The 25,160-nt window shown below is 32.6% G+C and overlaps 1 protein-coding gene across 1 annotated transcript; it reads left to right on the forward strand.

Annotated features, from left to right (window-relative positions):
• Positions 1-509: 509 nt before the first annotated feature.
• LOC149533597 (transcription factor FER-LIKE IRON DEFICIENCY-INDUCED TRANSCRIPTION FACTOR-like) lies at positions 510-2,555 on the forward strand. The gene is made up of 4 exons (XM_089805631.1): positions 510-1,107; positions 1,686-1,919; positions 2,047-2,217; positions 2,309-2,555. The coding sequence occupies exons 1-4, from the start codon at positions 652-654 to the stop codon at positions 2,420-2,422; spliced, it is 975 nt and encodes a 324-aa protein (XP_089661757.1). The 5' UTR covers positions 510-651; the 3' UTR covers positions 2,423-2,555.
• The last annotated feature ends 22,605 nt before the right edge of the window (positions 2,556-25,160 follow it).

Genomic DNA, 25,160 nt, shown 5'->3' on the forward strand with positions numbered 1-25,160 from the left:
TTTCCAAGAAATGGCCTTTTCACTTGAAACTGGCCATTTCACCTCCACGACCTGATATGAAGGATGTTGACCAGGCCACTGATGCTGCTGATGATATTGCTGACGGCTAGACTATTCCCAGCTAGCCTCCCAATGCCAAGGATGATTGGGGATTTCATGATAGAGATGAGCCACCTCTCTTAACAGACACTGCTTTAGTTGCTTGAAGGTTGCTTTATATGTTTTTCTTTTAATGAATAGTTAATGTTTTTGGCTTCAACCGTGTGAATTCTAGCGGGGTGATCTTGTATCCCCTGGCCTTTTTTTAAATTGTAATCTTAGTACATTATTTATTAATAGAAATTGATTATTCATCAAAAATAATAATTTAAGGAACCACTACCTTTAAAATATTTCTTCAAGCAGCTCTATTTTAGGAAGCTCCTTCCATAAAACCTGTGCCTAAGAAAAATAAGACAAATGGAAGCAGGTAAAATAAGATAAATATATAAAAAACTGATTTGTTGTAGAGAGGGATGCTTTATCCCACAAGTTCATTGAATCCGTGGGCAAAGCAGCAAAAATCACATCAAAATATTCTCTTGGTGAGTTGCATTCAATTCACATCTGAAAGGAAACCTTACCTCTCAATCCATTTTCAGAATCACATCAATGGAGATCGACGGATCACGAGAAAAGAATAACAACTCATTTCTGGATTTCAATGGAACGGTGGCATCCATGGAAGAAGATGATGCTCTTCTCTTCACAGATCTCAACGGTTGGACCTGCTTTCCCCCCGACAACTTGTGGTCTTCTCACGACTTCCTTGCAAAGCCAAATCTTGAGGACTCCGCCATTACTACTCCCTCGGAGCTTGCTCAATGGCAGCATGCCTACAATGGCTTCGATACGAGTCCCCAGGGAGGCAAAAGCAGTGGAGATATGGTCAAATCTGGATATTCTTCGGAAGATTCAGGGCATTTGAATGAGGAAGATATAGGATCCGTTAAATCGAGGCAATCTACTCCTTCCGAGTGCAGGACTTTGATCTCCGAGAGAAGACGGCGCGGCCGCCTGAATGAGAGGCTTTATGTTCTGCGCTCTCTTGTTCCTAAAATTACCAAGGTATGTCATTATAGGCATTAGGTTTTTAAAGTCCAGAAATTTTTGAAATTTTAAAAGTTTTTGGACGATTATGTCTAGTTTTATAAAATGAGATTTTAAACGTCTTGTTCATTTTGTTGTCTCATATGAGAGGAGAATCTTTGCTAAACTTGGGAAAGTTATACGAATAAACTTCAGAGGGAAGTTTTGAATGTTTATAAATGATACGGACTGTAACTGCAACTTTTTGATTTCAAATATTCTTTAGAAGATGATGTAAGAGTATACAATAATAACTGTTCATTACCTTTACACAAATATTTTCAAACCTGGTAATAAGTACATCCTACAGTAAATCTGCCTGAAAAATGATCACAGAGAATGATGTCAAATGTCGAGGATTTAAATACAACTCTATCGTAAAGGTTTACAGATTTGCTTTAATGTACTTCATTTTGACTGAGAAGGATTATAAATTTCAAAAGTTAGAATACAACTTTTTCGCTTTACAGATTTGTTTTGATGCATTTCATGTTCATGAAATATTGGAAATATAGAATCTAGAGATCTAATTTAAAGTTTGTGATTTTTGTGCTTAGATGGATAAGGCGTCAATAGTAGGGGACGCAATCAGCTATGTGCAGGACTTGCAGAAACGAGTGAAGGACATTCAGGCAGAGATCTCACAGCTTGAATCCGACGTCATGCGCAAAGATTCTCCGTTTGTTGACGGAAGTTCAGTGGTGGCTGATGTTGATCTTGAATTTGCCTCCTTTGAAATGAGTAGCACTAGTAGCCGCCTAAACAAACCAGGGCGAAAAATAATTCTCCAAGTAAGCGGACTTTTCTTTTTCCCCCTTTCTCTTTCTCATTTTTCATATTTGTGTTATTCGATGAACAAAGTGATCCATTTCCAGTGCATTATCTAAAGAGTTCCGTCTACAATATGTATGATTTCAGCTGGATGTTGCCAAGGTGGAGGAAAGCGTATTTCACATACAGATCTACGGCGAGAAAGGGCCAGGTGTGCTTATTGACCTGACGAAAGCTCTTGAATCCCTTCACCTGGATTTTCAAAATGCCAATCTCATGTCATTTGACGGCCAGATTATCAAAACAGCCATGATTAAGGTACTGAAAATCCTGAGATCTCTAGCGTTTTGTTTAATTTGATGGGCTATTTGTAAGTTTCTCACAGCTTGGATTCTTTTATATTGTGTAGATGAAGAAATTTAGGACAGCAATTGAAAGCGAGGTAGTGAAACGAATTATTTTGAAAGCTGCAGCAAACTACGGTTTTGAAGCAGCATTAAATACAGAATGTTCGAAAGTTTAAGGATTTCCCTTTGATTTAGTTGTTTAGTTGTTTAGAGGGAAAATAATTTGTATCCAGAGACATTTTAACAGCTGTGACAGGAGTTGTTGATTTTATATGTTAATGTAATATATAATTTATTGATTTAATGTCTATTTTTTTGACAATTTTGTATCAGAAATTGTCTTTTAAAGTTGATATGGTAGTCATGATTGAAAGAAATGTATCTTCGATTGGAAAAAAACAAGGAAGAATGTGATGCCTCATACAAGAACAGGTGTCTCTTTTGAATAGTCATTGATCTTATTTTTTGGATATGCTTTGGACACTAGCAAAATGCATGTTGATTTGGCATCATATGTGTGATATGACCTAAAAATCTTAGTCATAAATAGAAGAGACTTGTCAAATAAGCTGCTATGCTCAACTACTAGGTCCTTTGTAACTAAGTTACAATGAAAAATAAAGTCACTTATCAATCATAAAGATACGTTATACTTAAAAATATATGATGTAAAAAAAATAAATCCTAAACCTATTCTTTAGATACCTAATGAAATGGTACATCTCTATACATATACGTTCTTTTAAGGGAGTCAAATGTTTCATACTTAACACACATCTATGGTACAAATAACTTTAAGAAACCCCTGGAAAGAGGGGTACCAAATTAACCTCATTCCACCATTATTACTATATGGATTATAATCAACAATCAAAATTGAAGGTTAAGTTTTCGTTACTTTTATCATTGCAATTTACTCTCAAATTATTCAACAACCATTTGGGGTAGCACCCCAACTTCTAGAGGTAGTGCCCCCAAAAGTTCAAATGGCTTTTAATATTTAGTAAGACATTGTGTGTTAATTTTACAGCATTTGACATATATAAGCCTAATATATTTGTAACATTTGGATGATCCCAAATCAAATGTATAAATTTTATTTTAGGTCAAACATTAAATTCTTTAAAGCTAAGGACTTGTGTCTTTTATCAAATATATATTGAGCTAAAATTTTGATGGACAAAAGGTTTCATAGAAAGTCTCTAAAATAGAGATATGGATGTCAATATTATATACAACTTTTCCCTAACCTTGGACTTTGACCAAAGATTGACCAATATGGTCATTAATTAAGACAGACATTGGAAATTTCAAACCAAAATATTAAATGAAGCATTTTGGAAAAAAATAAAGAATCTATTGACAAAATCTTTATGAAATTAAAATGGTCAATGACAATGATGGCAAATTGAATTGCATTTGAATAAAAAATTGTAAAGTCATGATGATCTTACCACTCCATTTATTTGTTTGGATACTTAATATTTGCCAGAGTAAATATTTGCCACTAAAGTCATCCCTTATCTATGGTAATCATAACCATTTCTTTTTCAAATGATTCTAGTAATACGAAATGCAAATACTAACTCTATTTCTTTATTCAATTATGTTATATATTTCAATTCTAACTTTTGAAATAATTAACATTATGATTTAAGTACTGCAAATGTCCAAATTAAGTATACAAGTAGTTAGCTTATATCCTCTTTGTATTGATATTATTAATATAATATACAAAATCTCATCTTCAAATAATATCTATCACTTTCTATTAAACACAACCACAACATATATTAATAGTATTGTTGGAACACTCTTAAAATAATATATTATATATGTTCTCAATATTTATTTACAAAACATACTTTATTTAAAAATAGAGGTTAAATAATATGTATATCCTTGACAATTAATAGTTCCACACTAAATGTTCTCATTTTAATTCCTCCAAATACATTACAATTGTCTATTTGAACCTTATATTCTCATGGAGCTATTTGACTAGTTTTGTACCTATTTAAGAATTATTTGTACAGATCAAAAATTTATCTATATAGTTTTGAATTCAAACTCAGTGATCCATTACTGATGAGTGGTGGTTCATAAGAACTCATCTCTCATCCTATTACATTAGCATGCTAAATAAGAGACTCACAATTTACTATTGTGTTGTAGGCTTTGTTGGTGTTGAAAATGCTGGAGGGTTTTCAATTATCCCCATGAGAATATGACATATCGAGGGGCAGCTAACTTCCATTCTCAACATATCATTTTAGACACAGAGCCAACTATAAGGTTTGACCCTTCTTCTACTTTAGGCTCTGCTAAACCTAGGCGGGTAGAACTCAGATTCAAAATGATACCGTGCCAGTGCAAAAACATAGCCCTGAACCTATTAAGCAGATTTTACCCTTATTTCTCCTAATAACTTATGAAATGACACAAATCTACTGTAGCAAATTGCAAATCTAGGAAATTCATAAGTTGAGTGAGGGTTAAACATTTAGGTCCTTCAACATGAAAGGGTAAAACACGTTTGATTAATAATGTTGGATTCAACAAACCCTCAAATATGCAGCAATAAGACCTAATGATCCTGTAGCCGATCAATGCCTTAACCATTGGAAAAATCCATGAATCAAATGCATACATATGGATATCTGATACTTATGTATATATTCAGATATACGATCTATCTATTTACCTTTTAAATAAACATCGGTGCTCAATCCAAACCTCATTCTTACATGATATCCTTCTCAATAAACCCGCAACCCTATTGATTCACTGAAGCATTTACATAACTCCTTGAGTCATAAGAAACAATAAAACAACATATAGCCTTAAGAGACTGCAACTATGACCTAAGCTCTTTGTTCAAAGATCATAAAACATTGACAATTCACTGAGACTAGAGACAAGAATCATAATGAAACTAATGAAATTCTTCTACTCTTTGTATTAATTTCCTTGAAACAATACAACCAAATGCATGAAATGAAAACACGAAATCACCTAATAGATCTGAACTTTCTATATTATCCTTCCTACTACTATTCATATGAGAGAGAAAATGTTGAAGAAAATGGTTTCACAATAGAACACTGAAACCCTGCTGGTATTACCTAGAGAAAACTATCAACACCCCTAAAAAAGAAGAAGGAAGAATGATATAGGAGAAGAGTTGATTCTCGGACCTGATCTAAACATGACATTTGTCCACTTAGAAAACCTTCTCAATAGGTTAAAAACATCCTTTTAATCTCTCCCCTCAACTAGTGAATCAAATCTTCATCATTAGCCCTCTACAAGAACAAAATATCTAAGATATTTGAAGAATAACTGATTTTGATTCCTAAACTTTACTCAAGGTAAAAGTGCAAATCAGTTTAAAAATGACATCTAGAAGCCAAGAAAACCATTTGAAATCAATTTTCTTCACATTCACGCTTCAACAAACCTTTATATCTGCCTCCAAACTGATTTTGACATCCCATGATGAATTCTGTCCATTTTATTGAGAAAGCCCCAGAAATTACAAAACTGCTTATAGAATGAACTAGCGAAGACCTATGCATAATCTAACCTCAAATTCGAAAAATTAAGCTTCTTTCGGTTCCAACGGTATATTATAGTGCCTATTCCAGACAAAAATACCCCCTGGTAGCAGTTTGAAAAAATTAGGTCTGGACTATAGCTTGGCATTAAAATTTAAAAATTTAAAAATTTTATATAGGTAGACTATATAAATCACCTAAATTTATTCAAATTTTTCATCGTGTGCATTTGAAACTTCTGAATTTGATTTTATTTTCAATTCTCCTTATCCCTCCATTCTTGTCATGCCACATGTCAATCTTTCATTGGCCACAACAACTTGAAATAATTAAATCATTTTTCCATCATTCCCAAACATTGCTTTACGTTCTCGCAGGTGCTGACATCTTTATGCATATTGATATTTTATTAATATTTCTCATATCATGTAGCCCTGGGGAAGCAATCAATCTTCTTTATGTTCTTATGCTCAGGCCCACATGAATATTATATTGATATTTCATTGCATCTCGTAGCATTAAGCCCTTTCAAATTTCCATTTACGACCATATGCCTATGTGCCTTTATGTCCTCACGGTGAACATAAGCTCGAGACTCTTGAAAAATTGTTTTACGCTCTTATGAGCGGCTGAATGTTTTAACATTTCCTTTTACGACCATACGGGCACCAGTATACCACCAAAAGCTTTTATTTTCAAACATACACTCTTACGAGGGCACTCAATTTTGGAGTAGCGTAAAGTAATACAACTTCACTTCCCAACCATATGGGGTGGTCGTAACATCGTAAGGCTTCTCAAATCTTTCTCCGGTCATATGCTTAGGCCAAGCATTTTGCAAATCAAAATGATTTGACTTTGGACCCACAGGCCCCTCAACGTGGCCTAGCTTCTAAAAGAAGCTTGTGTCCTTAGACGCAATGTAGTCTAAGTAAGAATGTATTTAAAGACTAAAAGTTTCACACACTCGCTACATGTGGGACAAAGGTTGCTCACTAGTTTCCTGTGTCTATCACCATGTCGTGGACAATTACTATACTGTGGAAACTCTGCAGATGCGACCTCCTCATTCTTCATGTGGGCAATCTAAATGCAGTGGTGAATTTTGTTCTTTATACTGCCACCCTAGTCTTTTGTGTGGATGACTCCCCAATAGCTGTGACTTCCTACTTATCTCGTCCCCTATAGCCTTAATGTGGGAAGGAAATGCTCCCCTTCTTTCATGTGGATAGTTCTCTTCAATCCGCTTCTACTGAATGGACGTTTCCCTCTTTATCGTGGAGGTTCTTTCTCAAACCGTGGGTTGCTGCTTTGAATTGACTTTTTCCTTTTTGCATGGCTGCGAGCTTGGATCTCTGCTCATGGCATTGGATTTCTGCATATTAAATGTAACTTGTTTGTGTGGCTTGTCCTTTTGATCAGCATGAGTTTTTGTTTTTAATTTTCCTTCCTACAGGTTTTGCTTAGCTAGCTGCTCTTAGTTTTCCTTATGGTGTGGCTCCCTTTTAATGGGCGGCTTTATACTCCTTCAATAAATGCTATTGCTATTAGCATCTATCTTCCTTATCAAATGCTGGGCCTTTTTGTTTTGATGTGCAGGGTCTTTTGGAGTGGGTTTTTTGTCATAACGCCTCCCCCTGCTACTCCAAAAACCACTGGCATGAACTCCTTTGATGCGAGGCATCTTCAACTAGCAACTTGGTCTCTTAACCATGCATTGACTACATGGAAGCTTTAAAATGTGAGGAGTTTCTTTGTGTTTTGCTGCCATTAATCCATACTTAATGTATGGACATACTTCAAATAGTAACTGCACTGCAGACAAATGTACCCTACTGGATATTTCTTTTAATTTCAAAAAATTATATGAGCCTTGTGTTGATGGGCCAGTCGTGCAACAAGGCTTTCAACCATATAAGCAGTAAGTCATTGCATGGGATCACCATCAACTGAGTTGATTCTCCTTTACTTTCTTATTAAGGTTGATTCTCGGTCAGCATTTGTCTCAAAGATGGCAGCTGCATACTCCACCAATAGCTTCAAAGGATAATTACCTTGACCAATTTGTGCCTGAACGGTGATGTCTTGGGCTCTATTTGCAAAATAAATGGCTACTTTTGATTTTCTTCATGAGGTCTACAAGTTTGGCCTATTGGACATTCCTTCTTGATGTAAGGATGACAATGGGATTCACTTGAGATGGTTGGAGTTGATAGAATGACATTGTCTGATAGAAGGGTCTGCACGGTGCCAACAACCCACTCGTAATCTAGGTGACTATTTTGTTCAGGGCTAATGGCATGCAATAGTTGAGTCATCATTGTTGCTTAGCAACTCTCTCTCCAATTCCTACAGCCTATGCCGAATTTCTTCTTGGTCTTCAACCAAATTAGCATTAGCACTACCGCCCAAAGGGAGACTCTGGGAATCAGAGGATTTCATGCTTGGTAAAAAGGAGTGCATTTGTGCAAAATTCTTGTGAGACATGGAACTCTTGATAGGGGTACCTTGTAGAATTGGCAAGCTAAGAAAATCATCACCATTGTTTTTAGAACCCTCAATGATTTCAACGAAGAACATTTCCATTATAGTCAACTGTCTGGTTCACATTAAATATCAGTATTCATTTGAAACAATATCCTTCACATGTTATCAATATGGAGAAATCAGTTGGACTCCAAAGTGGGTCCGGCTAAAAAAATTTTCAATTTCGAACACCTGACTTCTCAAACTGGCCCATTAACCTTTTAATATTCACTAGAAATGATTTCGAGCATTAATTTGATCATTAAAACTCATTTACCCACTTTTTTGCAAATTGTGAATTTAATGCTAGAGGGTCCCTTGACCGACCTTAAAAATTGACCAAAACACTTGATCGAGCTCTGAAAACTAGCACACTAACTCTTTGTTCCACACACTTACACCCTGTCAAATCTCGTCTCATGATGAATTCGAGGTCAAAAGATATTCGCTGTCAAAGTTGACCTCTCAAAATTACCTGCAAGAAAACATGTTAAAAAACATAAATCACATTCAAAATCAGCCTCGAAAACTAGGTAAATTGACACTTTGGGGCACGAAAACTGGGATATTGGCTCTCTGTCATGGGGAGATTATGGATCTACAATTTGGGCTCATGACGAATAATAGGACACAAATGGCAATAAGTCAAAGTGGGTTACTCAGATTTTGCAAATTGGAAACACTGACAGAAAACATTTTTTGCAAATGGAATTGACCTGGAAAAGTGTGCATACGGATTCATCATAACTTACAAATTGACACACTTGGAGTATTTTCAGAGACAACATAGTGGTACACTCCATTTGACACTAGTAAAAAGATGGAAATTGTGTTTGGAATCACATTTGAAAACTGATCAAACAGATTCGTCATAAGCTGAAACTTGAAACATAACAAGTCTCTGACGTATAAAATGCAACACAAAAGGAATTTCAACATTTTGATCAACTGGGTCAAAATTACAGCATGTCAAACAAGGCTTCCCAGAATTTTGAACATTTCATATGAGCATGACATTGATAACAGACCAACTTTGAGGGATTCAAAACCTAAACAAGCGGACTCGAAATGACTCGAAATCTGAAACATAGACTCTTAGGTATGAACAGTAGACACTCCCAAAGCGATAAGTCATGAAACATTTCTGGGTGCAAGATATTCAGTTGCAAACATGGCCTCCTGTCATTGTTTGACACTAAAGTGAAAATGTAGATTTGACAATTACTCAAAATGGGACTTCACGAAATGACTCAGAATGGCATTTTATCAGCATGGAACAAGTTGATATGCTGAATGCATGGTGTTAGAAATATTAAACACCTCTTGCGCTTCTCAAGTACAATCGGGTACAATCTCATTTATGGGCATTTAAAGGGCTTGAATTGACTCAAATTTTGAAATAGATTCTCAAAATGGGAACACAATTTTGAGCGCCAATAGGCTACTAAATCAAATTTTTAAAATTTGAACAAATAAAATATTAAAAATTAAATTAAACTATTTAAAATTTTGAAATAATGGAGTTAAACTTCGTAACAAACAAAATACAAAGTTCAAAATTCATTATAATATTTAACTCTTATGTTAAAGTCAAATGCTATAAATAAAAAATGTTAAGAATAACCTAAAAAATTATAAGTAAAATATAAATAATATTTAAATTTAATATAATAGTTAAAGTTGTGTCTCATATGAAATTCTTTCAATTATTGAAAGGCAAATTAAATATTGTAGTTTGATTATTTTAATTAAATATTAATTATTTATTATAAAGTTAATCAAAATAAAATCAAAATTTTAAAATACATTTTTGTAAAATAAAATAATTCAAAAATGTTATTTTAAACTACTAAGTAAAATGTTTTCATGTTACTCTTGATTTGTTGACTCTACTTACAATAGAAAACAAGTATTTAAAAGAACTATAATTAATGAATTTTTTTAGATTGAAGTAATTTTCTTATATCTAATTTATTCAAAATTTCTTATACATGGTTTCAGGCTTGGAATTTGATGGTCCCCCTTGCCTGTCATATCATTTTTTTTGTGACAGCTAAAGAAGCAAGTTTCTAAGTTACTTTAACAAATTTTTAAAATTCATTATTTTTTATTTAAACAAGATTCTAAATTAATATAAATATACATTCACCAAAATACAAACATAACTAATTAGAAGAAAAATATTAGAAACGTCTTTAATATAAAATAATATATATTTATCATACATATATATTATACATATTGTAAAATTGCTTTTATGTATAATATTAAATATAATACTAACTTACCTATAACAAATATTGACGGTTTAGTAATAATTTTACTTGTCATATTGACAGTTCTATCAGAAAATAGCTCATCAAATCATACAGTCTTACAATTTTTTAACCTGTCATATACGGTTCAAAAGTCCAAAAATGGCCAATACGGCCATCAAATTCCAGGCCTGCATGGCTCTATTTAATTTTAAAATAGAAAATAATAATAATAATAAAAGTATAAGCGCAGAAGAAGAATTAAATCTATTTAATTTGAACTTAGCAAATAAAGCCGTAGTCCCCGTCTTTATAACCGGTCTGGTTGGAGTTTTAATAAATTTTGTCTGACAATACATTTAATTAAGCTAATATAGAGGTTTAATTAGCATTTTGTAGGCCCAATGTACACTAATGTGGAAACATCTGGAATCTTCTGGAGTTTTCTTCCTACTAAAAGTTTAAATATATTTTTAAATAATTTTGTTTGGAATTTTCACTTCTACTATTTATCGCTACAGCCAATAATATTTGACATTAATATTTTTTAATTTTAAAAAATATATGCTAAAAGTTTATACTTTATAAAAATTGAAGTTCTCAAAAAATTCTTTAATGTTATTAGGCAGACAAATACTTTTATCAGTTATTCGTTACACTATATCAATACAATAGTTTTCCTGAAAAAGAATGTGAGACAGCATTTTTCGGAGCCACCACCAATAAATGTAAATAAATAAATAATTAAGAATTGCGTCACGTGTATTAAAAACAGGCACAACTCAAATATTGGCCCACGTTTTCGCAAGCTTTTAAATTGCAAACGTCATATGACCAACAAATTCCGTGATAGATTGCAAATATTTCCAACGTGGCCCGCGCCACATGAGCAAAATAGTCTTAATGTGATACACGTGCCACAAATAATTGGCCCTTTCAAGTGCTTGAATCTATTTTCAATGTGATCAACGTGACATATATTAATGGCCCATCTCTTAAAAGTGCTCTACAATTTCCATTGGGTCTAAAACAATGATTTCCTTAAGTAAATGAATGTTGATAACCGGTCAAACCCTTCAAAAGTTGGATTTCCGTGTGACAAATTTTCCACCTTTGGAATGTGCATTTTTTCTCCGTTTTTTAAATTTCATGAATTTTGGTAGGTAATATAATTGGGTTAGTAATTGGGTCATATTCAAATTTACATTTTTCAAAATCTTATGTGAAAATTTCAAATCACTCTAATTTTTTTATGACAATTTATTTGAAAGTCCTCTACTTATAATCAAGGTTTAAGGTCGCATCATTGAAACTAATACAATATCAAGATGCTTTTTGCCAAGGTTTCCAAGCTAATCCCTAAGAGAAAGTGAGACCAATTGTCATGAAAAATGGGTACCCGTACTCGTGTAGTGGATGTGGCATCATGTGATTGGTTACTTTTTACAACTACAGGTACATTTCATTCAATTATGGACAACGATCATTGTAATTACAACTTTAAAGTCACAATCATTAGTGCAATGATGTGTTGATGTCGCCTTATTAAAGGTTGCCTAACAAAGATGAGATGTCACCAGATGCGAAAGCCCCAGCCAGCTCTACTTTGAAGAGGTTATCGGGGATTGCATTCTTCCAGCTTTGAAGCTCCTGGTAGTTGGGTCACAACGATGTTGAAAAGTCTGAGTTGGGCAAGTGACTATTTGGTTAAGAGGCCTATTGGTTATGGGAAGGTTTCGACATGAATGAGGGGATATTCTTGCTAGGAATGGTTAGAACATAAATAGAAAGAAACATGAAAAATAGAACAAGAAAGATAAATGAATATATCTATAATCATTTGAAATGTGAAACCATCAACAATACTCAAGACAAAAAAAAATGAACTCCAAACATACATAGTTAGTGATTGTAAATACATTAGAGCATTATATTCATTTTAAGGGTTCTAGTTGCATTCATAAAATTTAAAAATCTCATATAAGTAAAGGACAAAGCTACAAGCAAAATGATACAGTGATACTAATAATGGGAATGAAAGACTAGAATTCAAATGTTAAACTTAAGTCCTTGATTTCATTATCAATGAAAAATCCATTCTAGTTTACTGGTTAACTTCACAAGATTTATGAAGATCATCAAGTTTTTGTTGAAAATCTCAAAATATAAGCGAGGTATTCTTAAATGCATATGCTAGCCTAAGACCCAAGACAAGTTGAGTTGGCTAACTATCACTATCACTATGGCCATTAAAATCATCAACTTTGTGGACCCTAATAATGGTTGGAATCTTCATATGTATAGAAAAATTATAAAGTGCACAAAACTTCCTTTTCCAAAACTCCTAACCCTATTTATATTATTTACAATTACTTTTAACTATTAAAAACTATTTATAGGTATTGCACACATTTACATGGTTGTACAAAATATACAAGTACAATTATGTAAAGGGAAAAAAGATGTAGGAAAGTGAGAAGAAAAAGGAAACATGAGGATAAATCTCAAGAGAAGGCTAATTCATGCACATGAGCGCTGATTTATCAAATATCTAAGCACATCCTTAATCCACCTAATCAATAAAAATTTAATGCTTGACCTAAAAATCTACCTTGCTTCCTTGAGACTTTAATACTAGATTGACAGTTTCAGCAGTGCAAAAAAGTGTTCATAATTAGTCTTGGTTGTAATCACCAAATTTTGGTCTAGTAAACTATGAGCCCCCTTTTTTAGTATTTCTAATCTATATACTAGACCTTGTTATGCATTAAATCAACTGTGCATAATTAACTTATCATTAATCTTTGACCCAATCATCACATAATCATTTATTTGATTATATCCTAAAGTTTGACCATTTTATCCTAAGTTTATTTAATTAAAAGAGCGCATTCCTTTTTAATTAAATAATCACCTTTATCATAAATGCTGATGAAAAAGACATTTTAAAATAAAAATTAAAAGAAAAGTCCCACCCACTTAAAAGTACAATTTCCAATGAGTGGAATCTTTTGATTTTTCAAAAGGCTCTTTTACCACTTTATCTCAACCACTCATTACCTTGCCTCTTAATCATAAAATTTTCTATTTCCTCTTAAGACATGAGTACATGGATCAACCAACAATCAATCTCCATCATTGCTCATTTTTTTGCCTCTTAATCATGACTGCGTGCTCATTTTTGAATTTCTTAAAATAAGATTTCCTCCTCAGTCTTGATAAAGATAAAGTTCATGCTATTGTTATGTTTTCACTTTTCCATTTTCTTTCTTGAGTACTTTTGCATCCTCATTTCTTACATTTAGCTTAGAGAATCTACCTTAACTAGCATGGAGTAATCTTCTCATCTTGTTAGCTTGGCTTTGCATTTTCATTCATCTTGGAGATCTTAGATGCTTGCACCATCACCATCATTACTTGATATTTATTTGAATATTCTATTCTATGGTAGACCTTTTAGGGGTCTTACTTATTTGGTTCACTTAAGAGCTACCATTATCATCATTTACTTGATTCTTGCACGTGATAGATAGGAAGCTATAAGCTTCCATTTTGGACTCCATATCCATTGGATTTCTCAAATATAAGGGTTTAAAGAAGCATCCATATTTTTGGTGCCGAACATGGGGTTGAAACTAGTTTTGATCTCTACCCATATTGCATTTTCATGTTTTTCAATCCTAGGTTTTCTAATTTAGCCCTCGTATATGAAATATGATATGAAAATATCTAGTCTATATGTTATGTTTTTATGTGGAGCCTAATCAGACTTAGAGATTAGTTTTCCCCACTTTATTTAGTGCAATTTTCTCCAAGATTTTACTATGGGGGTTTAGTGGTAAAGCCCCTTACGAGGTCCTAGGGTAGAGCCCCATGTAACTAACTTTATTATTTTAAAAAGTATCAGATGTTATTTTGCTATTGGATGACTTATTCTAGCCCTAATTTTGTAAGTAGTTAAAAGTTTGTATAAAATGGCATAGGGTTGGGGATTTCAAAATACATAATGAGATTGTAGCATCTTGTTGTGGTATTGAGCTAGAAGGGATTAGAAATTGTAATCAAGTTGTAATAACTAGATAATAAGAATATTGGACTCATTGTTGGTGGACAAAGCCCAGGGTTTGGGTGGAGCACGTTAAATCTTTTCTACCTTGTGTTCTCTTCTTTGTGGTTTATTATTTTCTAATATTGATTATATTTACATGTGATTATTATTTCTGTCTCTTTAATCCTAACTTGTGATGTTTCTCTAGTTGTAGGTCTTAATCTTTCTTGCTAGACTACTAATATGGCTATGTTTATTAGTGTGTGTGGGGGTAAATAAATTATATGTTGGTGATACTTCCTTTGGGGGAGTAGTCACTCTTTTGAGTAGAGTATTAAGAGCTCTTTGAGTATTACTTGATAGTGTCTTTTGACACTTCATGAGATTTCTCATATTATTTTGGAAATGATTAAATTGGCATAATGTAGCCTTTGTCATTGATGCCAATATGGGAAAGTAATATAGGAAAAATATATTTTATTATTATTTAATTGATTCCAATAAGGAGTGATACTTCATTCATCTATGAGAGTAATAAAAATGGGGGAGACTATCATTGTTGTAGATTGATGTTTAGTATCATATGGTTAGGTAAGAAAATTGGGAAGAAATATTTTTGGTATTCTTAGTACTTTGATGTTTTTCATCATATGTTTCCACCAATTCCAAAGGGGCAGATTATTTCCATGCATTCCTTAGGGAGATTAATATAATGAATGCTTTGGAAATGATTGAGTGTTTATGTACATGTTGCATTCATGACTTGGTTTTTTATTGATGTGAACATATTAGCTTTCTAGATAGTACATGTAGAGTAGCAGAGACAATTTTGTTTGATGAGGTTAGAGGTTCATGAGTTATGTTCACTGGGGTTAGAAATATGTTGTTGGATGCATATAGATTAAATGTCTATGTTTGCGGATAAAATTATGAAGACTTGGGTGAGCTATAGAAGTTAATTAGAGGACTAGTTGTAAGACATTTTATAAGAAAATGTATTCTATTATTTGTGTTGTATCCTTTTGGTGCTTTGTTGAATCTTTTTTAGTGGGCTTGGATTTTGGTTAGAGACATGTTCATGATTCTTTGTTTGAGATGATAGAATCTATTTTTATACTATGTACACTTGTGAAGGATAACATCTAGGTTACTCTTTGGAGGCTGAGTGAATTATGTAATTGATGTAATTTTTAATGTAGCATGTGGAACTTAATTGTATTGTCTTATGATGGTCCTATCTTATTCATTGTGCACTGGGAATTCCTCATGACTCAATTATTCATTAGGACTTGGTATAAAGAAAAGATACTTCTTTGGTTGTAAAAATGTCATATGTGGTGGTATATTATTTTATGTGATGTAATGTGATCTTTGGATGTGAATTTGTGATGTTTAGAGTAGTGATTGATGCTAAGGATAAGACAAGAATTTCAAAGGAACTGTGTTGACAAGATATGTTATTATTTTAATCAGTCTAATTTCCTTGATAGGTTACCCTAAATTGTATAGTGAGAATAGTTTTGAAGCAATTTCGATAGTGGGTTCAATTGACTTCTTATCAGTTCCTAATGAGATTCAAGTAACTCCTAATGGGGTTATAATCTCTTGATAGGGATTTAAGGTCTCCTCAAAAAGACTCATATGTACTTATTGTATTCATTTGGCTCCTAAAAGGGTCACATCCTTTCATTTATAAGGAACTTTCTATATTAGTACATTAGCTTGCGGGCATCATTCCCACCAATTTTTTCTCTCTGATCAAGGGTTTCTGTAGTTAACATATCTTGTGTCAATTTGGATGGTTATCATCTTGTGGTTATTGTATCTTTTGGTTATATATAGATTTGTTAAAATTGATAAAAGTAGTTTAAAGCATATAATTAGGTCACCCCCCTAGTTATATTGGTGGACTTTACTTTCTAACACTATGAATGGAACCCTTATTAAGGACCTTAGGTTAGAGGCCACCCTTTTATTCCTGAAAGTATAATAATATTGCATAAGGATCCAAGTGGACTGCCTAGATCACCTAAATATTTCAAACTCAATAATTTGTACTCCATAGTATCCAAACATGAATGGGGCGTCTTTGGACCTAAGGGTTACTCAAAATAAAATACTTACTTCAATTTCATTAATTTAAATAAAATTTTCAACCAAAAATAAGTCCATATGATTATTATTTTTGTTAAGGCTCTACAACCTAGGGCACACTCATTGAGGACGCCTTTTTGCTTACAGAAGGTCCCTCACCACATCAATTTCCTTCAATTTTATAGAATATTGTTGAGCCTCTTTATGGGTTCATCTACTTGGCTTAGTGAATTTCCCAAGGAGAAGGTAAGAAGGAATGACAAAAATGTGAAGAGTTTCAGAGAAGCAATCGAAGGAATTTTTTCTCTCCCAAGGCACATACTTTTTCAAGAAAAACTAGACAAGATCACCTATGCTCCAAATAGAAGAGGGAGGTAAGATTTCTAGAACCAACCTATTTGTTTTCAAACCCAATGCACAAATGACTATAGAAATTGAGGGTTAGAAAAGTAGGCTTTAGAGTTATGTAATATTCTTGGTAGCACAAGATCTAGATGATATACCCTTAAGAAAATATATGAATGATTGGGTCCCAGTATATGGAATAATTAATTTGGATTTCATTTTCTCTCTTCCATTTGATTCAAAAAGGGCTTGTTTATAATCTTCTTTGACAACTACAATCACCAACAAAGAGTAGTTAAAATGCAGTAATGGAAAATAGGTTCAAGCATGTTTCATACCCTACCTCAGACACTAGATGCTAAATTTGGTGAAGTTATAACCCTATCATTCCCTGGATGGATTACTATGGGAGATATCCCTCCTTTTTTGGATTCTCATCCCATTATCATTGCTTCAAATTAGAACTATTATTAGAGTAGACCATACTGACAATCTTCCCCCACATATTGATACTTGTGTTTTACTTGCTATTAATCCTATCATCGATGTTCCTAATAATTTACATTTAAAAATGGATGTTGCTACTCTTTACTTGTTACCTTCCTTGATGGATTGAATATTTTCTTCTTGTATAGAAGAGAGGGACATAGACAGAAAGAATGTCGATTAGTCAAGACAAAAAGTGGCCCTTCCTCCTCAAAGAAGGCTCCTAAAAATATGAATCTTACTAACCCTCACAAAGTCTCCATCACCTCTAACCATCAAATCCAAGTGGAATTCAATGCCCTAAAAGATAAGATATTAGAAAATATAAATAAGAATGACGAGGTTCCCTCATCTCAACCCCCAATTATTTATGGTCTACTGGATATAGATTCTATTTCCTTTGGTTTTGACCACCACAATGGTAAACCAAAGCCTTGGACTCTCAATGCCCAACAACTTACTCTCCAAAATAGTAGAAGAATTTATACTACCAAAATATGACCCAAATATATTGTCTATGGTTGTTTCAATTTACAAAAAAAGGTACCTTATATAATGGATTGTGTAGGCATACAAGAGGGGAGAGAAGCCACACTAATTGAAGCACCCTTAAAGGAAGGGGGGATTGTTGACACAACCATTGTTTTAAAGTGTACTAAAGATAATTTCAATAGTCTATAAGCTTTTCAAGACACATATCAAGGAATGGATAGATTATCGTATTCTAATTTGATAGTTATCCTTGCCAAATCTTCCTTTGACCATCCCAAGGTGCCTCCACTGATAGATATGATCTCCCCCTCTACTAGTTCCAACCCACCCATTATAGAGGAAATTGTGAATCATTTGGTAGTTAGTAAATATTATGAGAGGAAAATCAGTATAGATAAATGTCCCCTTAAAGAGGGCAATAACTTTATATTTAAAGCCCAAAAGCATTAGAGAGGAGCAAAAAAGGAAAAATATTTTGAAGAAAATAGATCAGCAAATTCGTGAGAATGAAAACCAAGAGAAAACCATCAATAAAAGAGGGAGGCCCCCACACTCCACTAACCTTCCTAAGGAAAGTAAGAAATAGAAAGACCAATTGCCCAATAAGTTCAAAAAATTTCAATCCCTAGAAGGGAAAGCCTATTAAGCCACACCATGATAGAGTTAAATATAGCCTTCTAGAATCTAAGGGAATTAGAATCCTTAGCCATAAAGTATGTTGTTAAAAGATTCCTATTATCCGATAAGAAAATTGTTATTTTGATGTTGCAAGAGGTAAATGTTATAGGATTTGGCCTCAATGTTTCTCTAAAGTGCATAAGGAGAGATGCAATAATATACACCACCTCCCATGCTTAAGGTAAATGAGGTGCAACAATCTTGGTGGGACCAACTGGAATTTTGGGTCTCAATTCTGCGGAAGTCCATGGATTGAGATCATACTCTTTTAGAAACGGGTACCTATTTTAAGCTCAGGTGCCCAATCCAAAATTAAAAAAACGAGCACCCGTTTTTTTAAAAATCAAGTACCCATTTTTGAAAACATAAAAAAATTATATTATTTAGAAATGAGTACCCGTTTTTTAAAAGTAAAAAATAGGTACCCATTTCTAAAAATTTAAAATTTTATTTTTTTGGGGGGATTTTACATGCTGATTTGACTTTTTCAAAATGAGTACCCATTTTTTGAATTTAAATAACGTGTACCCATTTCTTACAACATTTGGCAAGATTTTTTTCTCCTACCTCAGATTTTGGTTTGCGATAGGCTTGGTGAGACCATGCCTATGCCTTGACCTCTAAAGATTTGGCTAAGGCATGAAACTAACAAATTCACGCCTTGCCATAATTTTTAGAGGGTCTTCCTGATCAAATTTTTTTATGAAACAAAAACTCATTAGAGCTCTCACTATCTTGATTTCAAAAATATAAATTTTATAGTGCTATAATTTTATTTACTATTTTTACATTTTTTCTAATGAAAGGTGGTACCTAAATGTAAAATAGTGTAGTTCACTAAAACTTTAATAAGTTTTTTATTTTATAATTTTTCTTAAATTAATTTATATGTCATCAATCTACATACAATTATTTTGACCTTAAAAAAAATAATTTTTGAAAAAAGTGAAATTTTGATCAAATTATGGTGTCCGTACATGAGAGGTTTTAAAATTTACCTTTATAGCCAATTAATAATTAATAATAATAAAATTATTCAATAAAAAATTAAGGAAAAAATTATCATTTATCTTTGGTGTATTAGGTAACTCCCTTTAAAAGGATTTATGAAAATTTGTTTATTTGTGTCAAATTATGGTGTTTGTACACGAGTGTGGTATGGTCCTGAAATAGGCATTTTGAAAGAGTGGTTTTTAAAGATCTATACCAAAAACAAAATCTATCATATGGGTATACAAATAAATTATATATTCAAAAACTAGATTCTGAACACAAAAAAAAATTATTTCTAAAGTTTTAAAATATTCAATCTCTAAATGCCTCAAATTTTGATATCAATGGACAAGAAATTTCAAAAATAGGAAAAACACTTCCACTTTTTGCCCTAAAGTGAGACCCAACTTCTTGCAATTACCCTTTTAACATTATAGATTGGGGAATATCACCCAACAACAAAGTTGTATGAATTAAATATGAAGAGAATGGGAGAGGGTTTTCAATTTGTAACATCTATGACCTTATTGAAAATAGAGATCGAGATGAATTATGGGAATGAGTAAGTGCATTTCCTAACTTGCACTGGATTTTGGAGGAGATTGTAACATTGTGGTTACAATAAGTGATTAATTGGGAGGAAAAAAATTGAGTGGAAAGGAAGTGAGTGATTCTTTTAGAATAGGATAATGATCAAAACAAGAGATAGAGACCCATTAGAAGGAGAACAAGATAATCACAAAGAAATATGGTATACCTAGTCAAATCGATAGGTACAAGGGAATACAATCTTTTGTAGAATAGATCAATTCTATCCCAATAGAGATTTCTTTATTATTTTAATGGCTGAGTATGATACTCCACTAACTATAACACTCCCTATTCTATGTCTAATGGTTACCCCATTTTAGCTTGCTTATTAGTGGTGAGAGATCAAGACTAGGGGATGGAAAAGAAAAAGACAACATTTGCCTTATTGCCTTATTATTAAATGATGAAGTGTGGATGTTACGATGAATATCATTAGACAGTTCAATAATAATACATGAGGTGGAAAAAATTCAAATTGCAACATATGATCAAAAAAAGGAATCCTACAAAATCTTATTACAAATTTTTGAAAAGAAGAAGGTCTTAGATGAGAGGAAGGCTTAATTTTATTTACAAAATTCATATTGAAGAAGAAGCATTACTTTAGAATGAACCTTTTTATGAGGTCTTGAATGAAAGAGTAATTTATTTAAAAGACATCCTTAGAATGTTACAACACTACTATATCTAGGGAGCCAGAACTAGAGCAAGACTCAACTAGGCTACTCTAGGAGATAGGAAGATTAAGTATTTTTTTAATATATTGAAGATGAAAGAAGATATGGAAAGAATTGAATATATCAGAGAGGAAAATAGGGAATTTAAGGACCAAGAAAATATCCTCTAGGATTTTGCAAAGTTATATAAAACCTTATTCACTTCAGAAGAATTACGAAACATAATAGAAAGTGTTAAGTCATTTATACAAAAATTCATTCCAAAAAACCTAAAACATGAAGATATACTGGACTTTAACAAAACCATCTCACAGGTAGAAATAAATAAATGCATTGAGTACATAAATAATGATAGGACAATTGGTTGTGATGCCATACCTATTGAGTTCTACAAAAAAAATAAAAAATATATTGGGAAAGAATTATTGAAGGTAGACAATGTAGTATTTACAAACAACTTCGTTGGGGAAAACATAAATTCTAGAGGCATAAAATTAATTACTAAAAAGGGGGACAAAAGAATGATAAAAAATCAAAGTCCAATTACCCCTGTTAAAATCTCTTATTAAATACCTACCTAAGATCTTGGCATCCATATTGGAAACTATATTAGCAAAAAATATCAATCAGACTCAAACTAGTTTTGTAAAGGAGAGTTACATCTTAGAGAACCTAATAACTTGTTGGGAAGAATTAGAATAGGAAAAATAATCCAACCAACAAGCATGTATGGTGCTATTAGACTATGAAAAGGCCTATGACATGTAGACTTAATGGGGATTTATAACCATGGTTATGAAATAATTGAGGTTTCATAAATTATATTGTTGCATGGTGCAAACATTGTTCAAATATCCTAATGCTTGTATAGAGAATAATGGGTGTAGATCAAAAACATTTATGATTGCCAGATCTATAAGGAAAGGATGGCCCCATTAATTTCCTTGTTTGTAATAGAAACTAATGAACTTGTATATATCCTCAAAGATAATAGAATTTCACCTTGGGTAAAGGTTATTTCCCTCCCTAATGGAGAGGAGATATGCAGTGTTTAATTTGTAGATGATACACCCATAAATTTAATAATAGAATAACGGGATGTACAAAACCTAATGATAAAAGTGAACCTTTTTTTGCAGAGCATATGGTATTAAGGTCTCTCTCCCTAAATCCATTATGTTAGGATGGAAAGAATCTCCACCTTCATGGTGAGAAAAAATTGGTCTGGCTTGGGGAGGATCCATTCAAATTGTCAAATATTTAGGAATCTCGTTCTCTATGTTTCCTAACTTAAGAGAGATGTCAACATGGGTGAAAAAAAAATGATAAGAAATTCAATAAGTAGAACCACATGTTCCTTTCACTAGTAGGAAGGGTTCATTTTTGTCAAAATATTTTCTCCTCATCTGCTATATATTATTCTTTAGCCTAAATGTTTATCCAAAGCTAGATAAATTACTTTCAAAACAAAATTAAAGAATTTCTATTATCAAATGGGAAGTGAAATGATAGCTGTGTAGAATGGCCAAGTCCTTGGGAAGACTAGGACTTAAATCCCCTAGAATTCAAGGTATTTATCCCTAGTAGTGAAATTGATTACAAGAGCCACATAGGAAAATAATCCATGGAAATTTTTGATAAAGAATAAGATTTCAAGGTGTCACCTAGTTAAGGCCTCCTACTAGAATAGAGTAAATATAATTTACCTTCTACAAGGAAAGTTTGCATTTAAAGTTAAAGGCTCCTATGTATTCAAAGAAATATGGATATGTTGGGAAAATGTTAGAATGTATATTAGTAACAATAGAGTATTTACTAATGAGATGGAAATCTATGAGGAAATTTCTATCTAGTGGAATCTTAGACATGGATAGAAACCACTTGTACTCACACAGGGGTGCTCTTCCAAAAAATGGGACTATATAGGCATAAACACATTTGATGATATTTTGGAGGAAATGTGCCTTGTTAGTTGGGAATACCTTATCTCTAAATTCAATTTACCTCCCATTTAGAAGAGTACATGCAACCTAGTTAAGAAACCATGTGAACCCTTTCTGCTTCCAAGAACCTCTACTATTAATGCTAATAGACCCTCACCTCTTTCCTAGAGAAATGGTACCCCTCTTCTCTATACTAAGGCCAAGATTATCCACAATATGCTCACTTCCAATGAGGACAATATTTTCCACCTCAACCTTTGTTCGAACCTATCATATAGAATCAAAGGGTGGACATCTACACTTTATAATCTATGACATAGACCTATGGAACTTAAGAAGATTAGTTTCCTATGGCACCTCCTTTATAAGATGCCCATCTTTCAATTAGATTGAGACATTAACATTAGTTGATGGTACCAAAAGCCTGAAACCATCATTAATATATTTCTTGAGTGTATATTTTCTAGAGAAGTCTGGGCCATTTTTTGTTTTCATTTATACTAGAATTAGTGTTTAACAAATATTATAACAAGAAATATTCTAAATACTAAGATTAGCAGCTATCCCTTTTAGCTTTTGAACTTAGTTTCAATTTTATGGATTTTTTGGAGTCTAATTGCACAAATCACATGTTGACCAACTAATTGTATTTTTTGAGTGACTTCTCAATCATACAGTGGTTGACAAGAATTACGGCTATCATTCATTTGATTAACTACACACTAGGAGCCATGTACTTGATGGAATGTGACTCCATAGTGGAGTCACTTCCTATGAGGGACATAACTCCCCCCCTTTTATATTAATACTACCTTCACCCTAAGATTAAAAATTTGTAACACATACATGATCCTCAGTCTTCTATGTTGGAAATCACAGGTTATCTTCAACATATTTGTATCATGGCTAAAAGTCTATTTAGTATTATATACTTCATCTAAATTATTTTCTTCATTCTATAGTGGTGAAAATATTTCTTTCAATTACTTTCCTTTTATAAAAATTTTCTTGATAAAGATTCACATATATTATGATATAAATAAGTATTTGAAACTAATATAACCAAAGTTTGAATTCTACTTGTAATTAAGCCTTATATCTTAACATGGTATTAGAGGAGGCCTAAGGGATGATCCTGATCAGACTTATTCTATATAGTGCACTCAATCTTTCTTTTAAAAAGTTCATATTTCTTAAAATAGTGAACAATATGAGACTGGAAGATAGGCTCAAAGTTGACTCAATTTTTTTGCGATATAAATTGTGAATGAAGTTGACCTTGAAGGAGAATAGTCTAAAATAATTCATTGAAAAATCCAAAAAAATACCAAAAAGAAGCAATGAAATAAAAAAATGATAACATAAGAGCCATGAAATTAATTATGGATAGTGTTAAGGATCGTCTACTCCCAATCATCACAGAGCTTCACATAGCACATGAAATGTACAAAGCTCTTGAAGATATGCTTGAGATCAACAATACCATCAAAATTATCACATTGTGATACAAACTCTCCAATATCAAGATTAATAAAGGAGAGACAATCACATCATATTCTATGAGAAAAATAGAGCTAAGAAATCAACTATATACTATAGATCATATCTGTGATGGCAAGAAATATTAACCATAATGTATTTAAAAGGACTCCCAACAATATTAGGTGTATAGAAAAATTATATTCTCTCAATCTAGGTTTCCTAAACTTGATAGACTTAAAGATGATTGCATATCAAACAAATTATGTATGTGTAGACACTTAAAACTGTTCTAAACACTATATTAATTGATTTAATATATCCCTTGACATTATAATTAATTAAGTATATTTTTCATATTCTTCTACTTATTTAGTTAAATTTATTTAATTAAATAGGTTCACTTCACTAATGTATTTAAATTTAAATAATACATAGTGCTCCATAAATCCCCTTTTAAATAAATTCCAATTTATTTAATTTCCCTCCACTTTATTAAATTATATAATTCTATGATTAAATAAAATCCTATTTAATTTAATCCCAATCCCACCTAAAGCCTAGCCTACCACCCATCACTCTCATCCTTCTAAGCCTAAGTGGTTTCTCACACATGTGAGTAACTCAAAATCCAAGAAATCCTCCCTTTTATTAATTTATCTAGAAGCATCTTATACTCTTACACATTTTTCCCCTTTCCTTTCTCCAAGTTTCCTCACACATGTGTGAGCACACCTTGAGCCATCTCAA

Source organism: Cupressus sempervirens, chromosome 10 (genome assembly GCF_028749045.1).
Source record: "Cupressus sempervirens isolate cs-2001-9-10 chromosome 10, ASM2874904v1, whole genome shotgun sequence".
NCBI lineage: Eukaryota > Viridiplantae > Streptophyta > Pinopsida > Cupressales > Cupressaceae > Cupressus > Cupressus sempervirens.

Coding starts and splice junctions, on each gene's coding strand:
- LOC149533597 (XM_089805631.1), top strand. CDS start 652: ATGGAGATCGACGGATCACGAGAAAAGAATAACAACTCATTTCTGGAT. Junction 1,920..2,046: donor GGCGAAAAATAATTCTCCAA/GTAAGCGGACTT, acceptor GTATGATTTCAG/CTGGATGTTGCCAAGGTGGA. Junction 2,218..2,308: donor TCAAAACAGCCATGATTAAG/GTACTGAAAATC, acceptor TATATTGTGTAG/ATGAAGAAATTTAGGACAGC.